Raw genomic sequence first — 13,768 nt, forward strand, 5'->3', positions numbered from 1 at the left:
CCTTTTTCTCTTTTTTTTAGATTCCACATATAAATGATATCATATGGTATTTTTCTTTCTCTTTCTGGCTTACTTCCCTTAGAATGATGACCTCTAGGTCCATCCATGTTACTGCAAATGGCATTGTTTTATTATTTTTAATGGCTAAGTAGTATTCCATTGTATAAATATACCACAACTTCTTTATCCGGTCATCTGTTGATGGACATTTAGGTTGTTTCCACATCTTGGCTATTGTATATAGTGTTACTATGAACACTGGGGTGCATGTATCTTTTTGAATTAGAGTTCCCTCTTGATATATGCCCAGGACTGGGATTGCTGGATCATATGGTAAGTCTATTTTTAGTTTTTTGAGGAATCTCCATACAGTCTTCTATAATGGCTGCACCAAACTACATTCCTACAGGCAGTGTAGGAGGGTTCCCTTTTCTTCACACCTTCTTCAGCATTTGTCATTTATGAACTTTTGAATGATGGCCATTCTGACAGGTGCGAGGTGATACTTACTGTAGTTTTGATTTGCATTTCTCTGATAATTAGCAATATTGAGCATTTTTTCTTGTGCCTATTGGCCATTTTAATGTCTTCATTGGAGAATTGTTTGTTTAGTTCTTCTGCCCATTTTTTGTATTGGGTTTTTGTTTTTTTGTTATTATTAAGTTGTATGAGCTGTTTCTGTATTCTGGAAATTAAACTTTTGTCAGTCGTATTATTTGCAAGTATTTTCTCCCATTCCACAGGTTGTTGTTTTGTTTTGCTTATGGTTTCCTTTGCTGTGCAAAAGTTTTTAAGTTTAATTAAGTCCCATTTGTTAATTTTTGCTTTTATTTCTATTGCCTGTACTTCCCTTTATTTTTATGTTTAAAATAATTTATAAATCAACTTAAAAATAATTTTTTAAAAGGATTTTTCAACCCAGATAGTAAATAGTAATAAGTATTTTTCTTGGTATACTGAGTGGTAAAAAGATATTTGAAAACAAAAAATATTCTAGTATTAGAGATGAACTATAAAACTGAATTGGTTCTGGGACTATCTAAAGAGTTGAGGTCAGTTATTAGACTTGCACCAATCTACTGAGACCCAATGTAGCTGAGACGGCTAGAGACCTGAATATGAACAAGAACTTAATGGGATATAGGGAAACAGGGGAGAAAACCACCTTGTGTAAAACTGAAATGATTAAGCACCAAGCAAGTAGACTTGAAGCAGTAAAAGGGTTGTTACAAAAGCAATGTTTAAAATCTATTTTTACCATCAAAAAATAAGAAAAAGTAGGAAATGACAGGGTAGATTAGATTTAATAAAGCTTATTACTAGATTAAAAAAATAGATGTTATATTTCTGGGTGTTATTCATAGTGATCCATGTAAATCTATTCATTTTAATGTCTAAGATGATATTCCATTTACTGAGAAGAATCAAGACATTTCTACTTTCCCATTACATAGAGTGTAACAATCAACATTCTGGTACATGTCACTTTGTGCACAAGTATGAGTGTTTCTTTAGGGTAGCTGTCTTGAAGTAGAACTCATGGGTCGTGGGTCATGCATCTTGATTTTTGTAAGTATTTACAAGTTAGTCAAATTAAGCTGCAAGGGATTACTCACCTGATGTATTTTTCTGATTTATACTGTGACTAGCAGTGTACATGAGGCCGTTTCTCTATAACCTCACCAACTTTTGGTGTTATTAACCTTTGTAAATTTTATCAGGTTGTTTATAAGATGGTTTCTCTTTTATTATGCACTTTCCTGAGCATTGCTTCATTTGTTTATCTTCAGTTGGGTTCTTCCTCTGAGAAATGCTTGTTCACATATATGACCTTTGCCAGTTTTTTTTTTAATTGCAGTATTTTTCTTATTATACAGAGTGATTATAGAGAATTTATTACAGAAAATGTCAATTCTTTGTAGATTATATGCACTGCAAATATCTTCTCTAGTTTGAGATACTTGGATTCAGTGTAATTTGTCACAGAGAATTTTCTTTATATAAATGTAGCCAAATTAACAATTTTTAAAACAGATTTGATTCCTATGTCTCTACTTCTATATCTTCTCTAGTCTCAATTAAAGCCTTTTTGCCTTTTTTCTTCTAAAATTTTTCTCTTGTAAGTTTCAGTTTTTTGTGTTTTGCAAATCCACTTTGTAATTCTGTATGAAGTGAGACAGGGATTGCATTTTATCTTTTTCCAAACAGAGCACCAATGATCTCAGCCCCATTCATGGAATAGTACATTCTTTCCCCACTGATTTGTACTGTCACTTTTCCTATAACAAGCACTTCCTGTATTCTGCTCTGTTTCCTTGGTCTGTTTTTGCATGAATACATAAAACTGTCTCAATTACTATAGCTTTCCAGTAAGTCTTAATATCTGAAGAAATAAGTTTTCATTATTCTCCAAAATTTTCATGACTCTTCAGGCATTAGGAAAAAAAAAAATCATGTTGTCAAATTCCAAAAAATTCCTGTTAGACTTGACTGGAAAAGCACTGAATTTACAGATTAATATGGGCAGAATGGTCATTTTTATGATAATGTCAGTATTCCCATGTGAACATGTTCTATCTTACAATTTATAAGCTTTTGAAAAAAGATTTTCAAAAATGTTTATCATTTTTCCCTTTAATTTTGTTAGATTTAATCCTAGGTACCTTATCATTCTGACTGCTGTTGTAAGAGAAATTTTTTTTAAAGTTACACTTTCAGTATCTTCATACTCTGTTTTGAGTCTTGTTACTCGTCTTTTGCCTTCAAAAGTATTTTAGTTTTCCTAATTCCTTCCCAGCTCTTCCTCATGCCTTGGAAAAGTTGAGAACTATACACAATTTTCACATATACATTTGACTTGAAGTTTTATTGTAATTAACATTACTATTTTCTTCCCAAATAATACAAGGATTTTACATGAATTCAACCCACTTCCCATGTTTTGTACCGTATTTTAGTTCTATCCTTAAAAAAAGAAACATATTGATCATTATTATTCATTTATACAGTGGATGTTTATTAAATTTACCTCTTTTAAAATTTCTTACTGTGAAATATGGCATACATCGAGGGAAAGTTCCCCAAATGTGAATGTATGCCTCAAGGAATTGTCACAAGATGAACATCCACATAACTATAAGGAGAAAGAGAGCAGTGCCAGCATCCTGGCAGCACCCCTCCCCACAGTGCCCCACAGGCAACCACAATCTGATTTTTATGGCAATTATTTCTCACTTTCCTTAGTTTCACCAACTAAGAAGCATGCATCATTAAACACTATGCGTTAGCTGAGCTTTATATAAATGGAATCATACAGTCAGTATGATCCTTTCTCATCTGGTTTCTTTTGCTCAACATTTATTTGTGAGATTCACAACTATGTATGGCCATGGTCTATTTATTTCTCTTACAACGTAGTACTTGTTGTATATTTACATGAAAATTGTAAGTTGATAGTTATTCTCTTTCGGTTCCTTAAAAATGGCATTCAACTGATTTCTGGCTTTCATCATTTCTGTTGAGGAGGCAGCTGCCAGCTGATTGTTGCTTATTGGAAGGTAATCTTTATTCTCTAGCTGATTTTAACATTTCTCCCTCCCTTTTTTTTTTTTTTTAACCCCAGCAGTTTACCAATGATTATCTGTAAGAGTAGACTTGTTTGGTATTTCTCTTTCTTGAGGTTCATATCACTTCTGGAATCCATGGACTGATGTATGACATTCTGCATCAGTTTTAGAAAATTCTAAATCCTTTTCTCCTCACTTTTTGCTTTTGCCCATCCTCTTTCTCCTGACCTTCTGGAAACTTAAATACGTGCACTAGATCTTCTCATAATATTTTCCATCTCTCTTCATTCCGTTCATCCTTTGTCTCTGATTATTTTTGTCTAACATCTTTCAGTTCACTAATTCTCTCTTCAGATGTGTCTAATCTGTTGTTTAAACTTGAGTTCATTTACTGAATTTCTCACTCCCAGAATTTCCATTTGATTTAAAAAAAATAATTTCCAGTGCTCTGACAAAATATTCAATCTTGCTTCTCTTTAAATGTGATAAGTATAGTTATTTAAAAGTCTGTATTTGAGAATTCTAATATCTGCTGGCCCAATTTCTATCATCTTTTGTTTCTCTTTGTTGATGTTCTTTATGTCTTTGTATATCTGATTGCCTTTGATTATAAGCCAGGCATTGCATTTGCAAACTATAGAAATAGTTTATGGCCTTGCATGCTACGTTCCTTCAGGAAGGATCTACAGTTCTGCCAATGCCTGCGAGCACTAGTGATTTAGGAACCCTAAGCCTAATTTTGGAGAATGACATGATTCAATGGTGATCTGTAGGAACATGTCTGCTTCTGGTTAACCCTTGCTCCCACAGCGTAGCCCTTCAGGGTCCCAACTCAAAATGAGGCATGTTCAGCAGGTATCCCCTCTTTATGGGCCATGGGCTCTAACCTCTGCCCCCTTACTCCCATTTACCCCTCAAAATGGCTGCATACCTGTTTAGCAGCTCCCTCCAGAAATGGCTGTACCTCAGAGGAACAGTGGTCCCAAACACTGGGGACCTTTTTTCCTGGGCCTCTAGTCTCCCTCTAGATCTTGTAAGCTCTTTGATATTTCCAAGTAAAAAAATTTAAATATTTCCTTGAGCTTTTCTGGTAGTCTTCAGTGGCAGGCATGATTCAAATGACCTAATCTGCCACTACCAGAATAGAAGTTTCAGATTTTATCTACAGTTTCATCGCTCACCATTGTTCTTGCATCCACTGTTTCCTTCTGGGTTCATTTTCCTTCAGTCTCAAGTACACGCTGCTTCACATTCCTCCAGCAAGCTTCTGTGACTAGTTAGTTCTACTAGACTTTGCCTGAAAGAATACCTATATTTCATCTTATTCCTGAATGAGAATTAAGCTAGGTATAAAAATTAAAGTTGACAAGTTATTTTCACTTAGCTCTGTAAAGATATTATTCCACTGTTTTCTGGTCTCTCTTGCTGCTGTTGAAAAGTTTACTGTCAACATAACAGATATCCCTTTGTATGCCATCATTATTTATTCTTTGTTGATATTAAGATGTTTCTCTTTCTTTTCTTTGGCATTCTCCAGTTTCATTACAATGGGTATGGAAATAAGCTAGTTTTTATTTATCCCATTTGGGCTCATGGTGCTACATGAATCTGAGTACTTATGTTTTTTACCAATTCTAGAAAATTCTTAGTCATATCTATCTTAGCTTCTACACTATTCTTTCTGTTTGGACTTCTTGTTTTAACTTGGTTTTTTCAGTTTCTCTTTCATATTTTCCATCTCTCTACCTCTCTGTGCCACATTCTGGGTGATTTCTTTAGATCTGTTCTTCTGCTTATCACTTCCCTCTTCAGCTGAAACTACTGGCTTATGTTTAACCTAGATGCTGAGTCTTAATTTTGATCACGACATTTTCCATTTATTTAAGCTATTCTAGCTTCCCTTGTGAGAATCTCTTGTGTCTTGGGTTTGTTAAGAGTATCCCTTAGGGTTTGCTTATATCTAACAAGCCTATGTGGTATCATTAGCCCAGGATTCATTTCAAAATTAATTTCTTAGTTGTGGGTTCCATACCATATACCCAGACAGACCACACAGGTGGATGTGTGTTAGTACTTTTTTTTTCCCCCCAAATCCTAAGTATGAGTCAAGGATCCACAGTTTAAAATTCCCATGGGAGTTCCTCAGTTCCCACTCCAGAACCCAGGCAGATAGTTAAATGTTTTTCTTATTCCTCTGTGCTGGTAGGGAGATATTTTCCAGTCATTCTTTTCATGGAGGACATAACCTCTTTAAAGTGTTCAGTTCCTAATCCACACATTATGTAGGTTCAAGGATTCATTTTATGCCCTCTAGTGGATGCTAAAATCCCAATGCATACATTAACAGAAACAAAAGCTGCAACTCATATCTTTACCACTCTAATTTTGTTTTGTTTTAATTTCTGAAAACTTCCTTTTCTTTCCTGAGAGCTCAATTATGCATTTAAAATTATTTTACTTCTATTTCACCCAGCATTTGAAGGTGTATGTAGAAGGATGGTTTTCAAGTTACCTAGTCTACTGTACTGTCAGAACCAGAAATCCCATGGCATTATTTTTAAACTTCCTTTTAATGAAACAAATATGTTAATACTAGTATATTAGTCAAGGTTTTCCAGAGAAACAGAATCAATAAATCTACAGATCTATCCTATTGGTACCTGAAAATAGATACACTGGATCTAGATCTAGCTCCAACTATCTACCTAGACATTAATTATAAGGAATTGGCTAACAAGTATGAGGGCTGACAAGTCCCAAGATCTGCAGCTGGCAAGCTGGAGAATCAGGAGAGCCAATGGTGTAGTTTCAGTCCAGAGGCCTGCAAGCTTGAGAGCCAGGAAGAGCAAGTATTTCAGTTTAAGTCTAAAGGCAGAAAAAAACTGAGGTCCCAACTCAAGGCAGTCGGGAAGTAGGAAATTCCCTCTTACTCAAGGGAGGGTAAGCCTTTTTGTTCTATTCAGGCCTTCAACTGACTGGATCCCATGTTACGGAGGACAACTGTTTTACTCAGACTACAGATTCAAATGGTTCCCCTGGCCCACTCACAGCAGTGCTTAACCAGACATCTGGGCACCCTAGGCCCAGTCAAACTGACACATAAACTTAACAATCAAAATTAGTAAACTCTGGTTTGATTTTCAATTAATTTTATTTTTTCTAAGACCCAAATCAAGCTTTCCTTTGAGACCTAACAACTTACACCTGTCACTCTACAGCTGAGTTGACTCAGTGGTAAGTAAACTAGCTTTCTGCACATGAAACTTACATAGATATAATTCTCCAAGTCCTTTTATGGATTTAATTTCTCTCTTTTAGTATAAATGAGTTCAAGTCTGTGGAAGTGATGTGGAATAAAAGTGTTACTTAAAAATATATTCATGATCTGTTATTGCAAAACCTTTGGCCTATATAATCATCTACCTTTGTATTAGGAACATATGGGTACTGACATCTGCTCTTATCATGTAAATCTCCCACAATTCCAGGATCAGTGATGTAATTTGGTTCCAAATAAATTTTACCTGCAATTTTTTGCAAACTGTAGATCACAATAACAAGTTTTCCCTATAACTCTGGGTTTCATTCATCATATAAGAAATAACAAACTTTTACTAAATTATATTTAGATTAACATTACCCTCCTTTGCTCCTCTTCAGCATCAGCAAAGAGTTTACGAATGTTAGCCTCTGATTCTCCCACGTATTTGTTAAGGATTTCCGGCCCATTGACCACTTTGGGCTCTCTTGCATTCAACATCTTGCCAATCTGTCGAGCCAAGAGAGTCTTACCACAACCTGGAGGCCCATATAACAGGATGCCTTTAACATGTTTGCAACCTAAAAAGGAAAAGAAAACAGTCTTACATCAACTAACTAAAATCTGAGTAAAACATCAAAGTTTTCTCTCTCCTTTCTTCTTCATAGGCATGTTAGGAAAAATATAATGATGGCATTAACATATATTAATATCCAAGTGCCCTAAACAGAACAAGAATGAACAACTGAAGCTTTTTTAAAGTAGAAAATCCAGAAACAACTCCCACACCAGTACCAATAGTTGAGTGGGAAAGATGCCAATTAAAGATCTTTGGTATATTTGAACTATCATTTAGAACAAATACTTTTAACTCTGAAAATGCCTCTTTGACCTAAATACCTAGTTTGGAATTATTACTTTCTTTTCATTATCCTTTGCTTTAAAGTCAGAGAAAAGAAGAAATCTGTTTTTAGGCAAATCCAATCCAACATAAATCTATTATGATACACAGGCTATGGAAACTATATCTTAGTCATAGAAATTACAGGTCTACCTGTCAATACAAGCACTTGAAGAAAGGGCAAACATGTCTGAGTTGGGTGGGTATGGAGCAATCCCAGGATCCAGATGCATGTTACAGACTCTGTGGACAAAGTTGACTGTCCTACTTCATGTGACTATGCCAAGTGAAGCACATGATCTCTCTGAGCCACCCAGATGAAAATGAGGCTTCAGAATGGTATTCAATTCTTTTCATTGCTAAATGCCTTAAAGGTATCATTAACAATAGCAAAACAGCAAGACTGATGATTTAGACCCCACAAGATTTCTTCAGCCAACTCTACATAAGCATTTATTCCATTTCTTAAGATGAACATGACCTCTGAGTTCTCTTTACTCATTTACTCACTCTAAGAATTTTCACTTTTCTAGCAGTTTCACAGTTAAGATACATGCCTCTTGAGTTTTTCCTTTATACTACATCCTGTAAAATAATGAATTATTAGATTTCAAGTGTTACACTCAAAACTACAGGTGGACAATTTTTTCTGGAAATAGAATATAGTTCTTTTCATGGAAAATGTCCTCATTTGGAATGAAAGCCTTGAAAATCATATTTTTAAGACAAGAATTACGACAATACATTTAGTGATTCACATAAAAGAAATTACAAGATGCAACCAACTCTACTAGAAAATTTTAGATTCTGAGGAGGAAGACCTTCTGGGTTGCTAATACGGTCACTGCTTCTATCTTGATTTCAAAAGAAGACTCCCTTTCAAATCCTTGAAAGTAATGAGATCTGTGCTTATAATTAGGCTTATAGAGACAAGGGGAACTTAATGGAAACCCTTGAAGGCTTAGAGTCTTAACCCTTCTTATCACAGAGTAAATTTCTGTCCTAAGAACTATGGCCCATAAAATGTCTTTGCCCTGGTCCCACCGTTGGGGCATGAGTGGTAAAGAAACAAGGGGATAAATAAGTCTTGAGCTTCTCCTAGAGGTCAATACCACCAAGCACTGCCAGCATCCAAGCCACTGGGACACAACTAACTTTGCAACCTGACTCCTAATATTCCTCTCCAACCCAACTGCTATTACCATGATTTGAAACTATTCACATAAACTATAGCAGAGGCAGGTGGTGGTGGTGAAACAGGCTTAAGGAGAGGAGAGCCAGGAAGGAGAAAACGAAGACTTGCTGAGTACCTATAAAGTACCAGGCCTCATCCCCATCTCTAGTCTCTTAACCTTCTCCAAGTTTATCAACTTCCTTCTAACCACACTTCCTTCCATATGAAGCCCTACTTTCTTTCAAGGACTCTCAACTCCTCAGCCTTCTTGTACTTCTATTATATATACCCCACAAGCTCTGAACATACTATGGCTTTACTGCACCTACACATTGGCCACAGAGCATGACCAGAGAAAATTACACCACTGTGCTGACTAATAGCCAAACAATTTCATGGTATCCAATTTCAGTTCTACTCTCAATATTACATGCCACCCCTTACTTATTTCTGTTAGTTCATCTCCCATTCTCCTTAGTAATTATCCAGATCTTCACTGTTCTTCTCATGTGCTATCCCATGCCATTAATTCTTAGAGATGATTTATATCCCTATTTTGCATATTCAAGAAAAAAAAAGACTATCAGGTATGAGCTTCCTTCAGCTCCCAGCTTCCTTATCTACAAACTTATCTACCAACATATCCCTTCTTAACCTCAGAACTGGTTCTCAGAGGAGGAGTTTCCTTCCTCTCCTCCAAGGTTTAAATGGCAATTATTTGTTTATATACCTTCTTCTCTATCAGACTGTGAACTATTCAAGGGTAGGTACTGTCTCATCAATCCTGAATTGCAAACACCCAGCATAATGCCTAGTATATAATATATACTCAACAAATGGCTGAATAAGTAAATTGCTGATTCTTTTCCTACAAAACTCAGAGAAAATGAGGGAGAGGAGGTGATTATAAAAAAAATATTTGAAGCTCTTAATTTATGAAGTGTTTGCTTTCATGGCTGAACTAATTTAAATACCTAAGAAACACCTTCGCAATCATTGGGACTTTATAAATTTGGCAAAACAATACATAAATACTAGAATCTTAACTCTGTAACTCTGTTTTTGTATGTGGAAAAATGCTCAGTTTAATGTGTTTGGAATTAAACTGACTCAAATCTTATAAAATAAATAACCCATAAAATATTACCATGAAGCTTGAGAGAAAGAGATTAAAATACATATCCATGGAACTTATCTATAACACAGATCTCTGAAATTGCAGAATCTATTCAATATAACATCAACAGGAATGTCACAGAAACTCTAATCTGCATTAGAACCATAACTTTTTTAGGATCTCAAGAAAGCACATCAAAAATATACATTGACATGTGAATATTTCAAAATCCACTTCCACAAAGGAAGCAGTTACTTGAGTAAACAGTGGAAATGGGACTTTGTTATTACTATTATTATCATAGCCTTTTCTGACTTATTAAATAATTTTAAATGAGTCATTAAAAACTCTTCATAAGTAATTCCATTCAACAAAAGTGTATTAAGCTCCTGTTTGGACTAGGCATGAAGCTAGCTGTTAGGGACACAAACATGAAAAAGGCAGTCCCTTCCTGCAGGGCATTTCTGATTTAGTAGGAAAGACAAAAATAAAAATAGGTTATGTACAATATAATATGACATTATCAGAGATGTGCATGAAATGTTTTTGGAACTTAGCTAAGAGAGACTGATTCTGCCAGGGTAATGGCAGAAAATTAGAGATGGACACAGGGGAAGAGATAATATTCAGTCTGGGCCTTGAGGGACAGTTGGAGGTTCATGGCTGGGCAAGGGAGAGGAAATGGTACCCTACAGAGAGAGACTAGCATGATGAAAGGCACAGAGGCACGAACGTAGAAGCTGTCCTCTCAAAACAGCCAGCAGTCATCTGCTGTGGCTGGGAGTCTCGGAGGTGAGTGCCCGAGGATGAGGCACTTGACACCATGCTCAGGAGTTTTTAATTTGTTTTGTAAAAACCCTGAGGTTTTTAATCAGGGAGGATACATAATGAGATATGTGTTTAAAAACTAACTATGGTGATAGAGGAAGAACTAGAGAACAAAGATCAGAGGGTGGAAGTCTAGTTGGAAGAATGTTCTTAACCTTTTTCTGGGGACACTGCCTCACTGGCTCTCTCTGGGTTTTTGCCAATTAAGCTTTCATATTCCTCCAAGTCCTTTGGAAGCACATGAACAATTGGGTCCAGAGGCCTTAGAAGGCCACCTCCCTACTGATGCCCCAGCTTTCCCCTGAGCTTCTCCAGGACATTAAGGCCTAACTCTGATGTCAGGGAGCCTCTGATCTCTGGCTGCTGGACTGTCTGACTGCTAAGCTGTACTGATTGCTGTTCCTTTTTTTTTTCTTTATGTCTTACATGCCCCCTCACTACTCAGAGATCAGTTCCCTGGGCTAGAGAACTAAATAGCAAAGGGTAGGCATAGAAGAAGGAGAAATCAGTGGAACTGACTGTTTAAACTGCCATATTCTCTCATTCGGTCTCTCAGTTTCTTTCCCATGAAACAGTCTAATGGACCTCCCCAGAAAAACGTCCATGTACAAAAAATCTGCATGCAATTTTGAGGAAATTCTTAGATCCTCAGAGGTCCAATCATGGAATTCACATTAAAAATCCCTGAATGTACTACTGAAATAGTCAGCTGAGAGCCCTGGAATGGAAAGAGGCAAAAGTTATAAGAAATAGTAGCAGAAAAAGAAAGGAAGGAAGATATGGGAGATATTCATCAGACCTTAGGGACCAAGTGAAAATAAGAGAAAGAGGAGGAGTCAAGGATGGCCTTAAGGCACCTAGCCTGGGCACAAGGGGAAAATGATAGTAACCTCAGAAAATAACCAAGAAGTTAGCAAGAGGAAAGTAGAGGAAATCATAACTTCGTTTTTAGCTATAAGGCATTTGAGATTCAGGCAGTAATATCCATTAAAAAAAAAATACTCGTTGAAAGCTCAGAAAGCTCAGACAGCAGAATGACTGGTTCAAAATTTTTGAATGCCTACTCTGGGCACATGAAAAGCCTCAAAAAGCTTTAAGCAGAGGAATGTGACAATAGAGACAGAAGCTCCAGAGATACAGAACGAGGCCTGGAAAGAGAACACTGGATTTAAAAATCAGGAAGTTCATGCTGACCTGGGCCACAGGGTACTGAGGCCAGGGTCCGATCATTGCAGGTTGAGGTGGGAGAAGGAAGCTAAGCAGCACAGGCAGGAACAGACAGAGATCACACTTTAAGGAATTCTGGCAACACAGAGGAGGGATTTAAGGAGACAGCTGCAAGGAAACCTCTTCTGAGACTCGTTAACTAAAGGGGAGAAGAGGAAGTAAGCTGAGGTTATGCCTGTTGGGTTCTGTTCACTATGTGAAGTAGGGGCTTCGGTCACCTGCAAAGTGAGGGATGAGAAGACAGTGGGAAACATGGCAAAGGTTTGGAAGGAACATGGGGAAGTGAGGAAATGGGTGGGGAAATGTGCCTGAGCAGACAGATTCGGTCAGGTGAGTGAACTCAGCATGTGAAATTCAGGTCACTGAGGAACTCTCCTCTTGGCTGTAATTACATAAGCAACTTACAGTGTTAGGTAAGGGGTAGATTCTTACTCAATTCTGTAAGTATAAATTTTATCAAAGCTGGCATAAGAATCTTGACTTTTTTGGTTTTAGCTATCTCTTTTTTCAAATCTTAAAGTTTAACAAAATGAGATAAATAATAGTGTTAAGTTAATTTAATTTGAAGTCAACCTGTTTATAGCTCAAGTCTATTATCTAATTTTCCACCCCCCAAAAAATCGGGGTCAGGTCAAAACTATCACAAGACCTGTTCTTAACATTTTCCCTCCATTTTCCACAGTTTGAGGCTTTAATCTTCATTTCTAAGTCATTCGCATCTTTTCTCCTTCCACTGAGAACTAGTGTGGGCTAATGGTCTAACCAAATATAGTTCCAAAGCATTTCTTCTCTTCATTTCCTGTATTCAGTTACTTAACGGCTCATTTTATTAACTACTCCTGTTAACCATCTTCTTACAAATACCTACTTTTTATTTGGATAAGACACAAGTATAACAACTCTTGGTTATAATAACATCAAGGAAGATGGTAATGAAAAGTACAATCCAAAATAGCCAAAAATTTATGTATTTGGTTTTGAAATTTAAGCTGCTAATTACATTGGAATCTAGGAGTAAATGAAGTTATGGGATATCATATTCTTTCATTCATTCAACAAGTGCTACATTTGGAGGTGGGAAAACAAATCGGTTCTCTTTTGATTACTTCTATTTTCTCAGCGAAATAAAGATTCCAGATCATCAAGAAATACTGATTCCAAGAAATACTGAGGGCCCAACTTGAGATTTGGTTCTTAAATTTAAAGTGTGATCAAACACCATGGTTTTGTGTTTTTCTTAAGCCATATTTACCAGTCTGGGAACTGATACAGAGTAGGCAAGTAGCTGAGAAACACCATAGGCTCTGACACACCTAGAAGATGAGAAGCAAAGCTGTTAAGGGTGTATGTGAGGAGGGTAAATGCGACAGACCACGGAATCTGGGCAAAGAGGGAAGAGAAGACAAAAGGCTGGGAAGTGACAGAGTAAATTAAGGTCTGGAAGGTCTCATTGGATCAGACTTGCTGGAATGTGGGTGAGGAGGGATGCTAGAAATAAGCAAGGGAAAAAGGGGAGGTGGCTAAAGAACAAGACGCTGAAAACTAAGATCCCCAAAGTGATGGTTATTGGTAATGGCAAAGTATTGGGGATGACCAAAGAGTGAGTGGCTGACATGGAGTGAAAGAAAAGTTAAATGGAAATGAGGACTCCAAAGAACAGAGGAGATAGATTATTGAACAGGTCACCAACAGGGAT

General features: G+C 36.6%; 1 protein-coding gene across 1 annotated transcript in view; it reads right to left on the reverse strand.

Moving 5' to 3' along the window:
* Window positions 1-13,768, reverse strand: part of NSF (N-ethylmaleimide sensitive factor, vesicle fusing ATPase) — a 131,868-nt gene that overhangs the window by 57,901 nt on the left and 60,199 nt on the right. The window contains exon 9 of the mRNA XM_072939341.1: window positions 7,207-7,406. Within this exon, the coding sequence (XP_072795442.1) occupies window positions 7,207-7,406 (200 nt within the window). The remainder of the gene's footprint in view (window positions 1-7,206; window positions 7,407-13,768) is intronic.

This window comes from Vicugna pacos, chromosome 16 (genome assembly GCF_048564905.1).
Source record: "Vicugna pacos chromosome 16, VicPac4, whole genome shotgun sequence".
NCBI lineage: Eukaryota > Metazoa > Chordata > Mammalia > Artiodactyla > Camelidae > Vicugna > Vicugna pacos.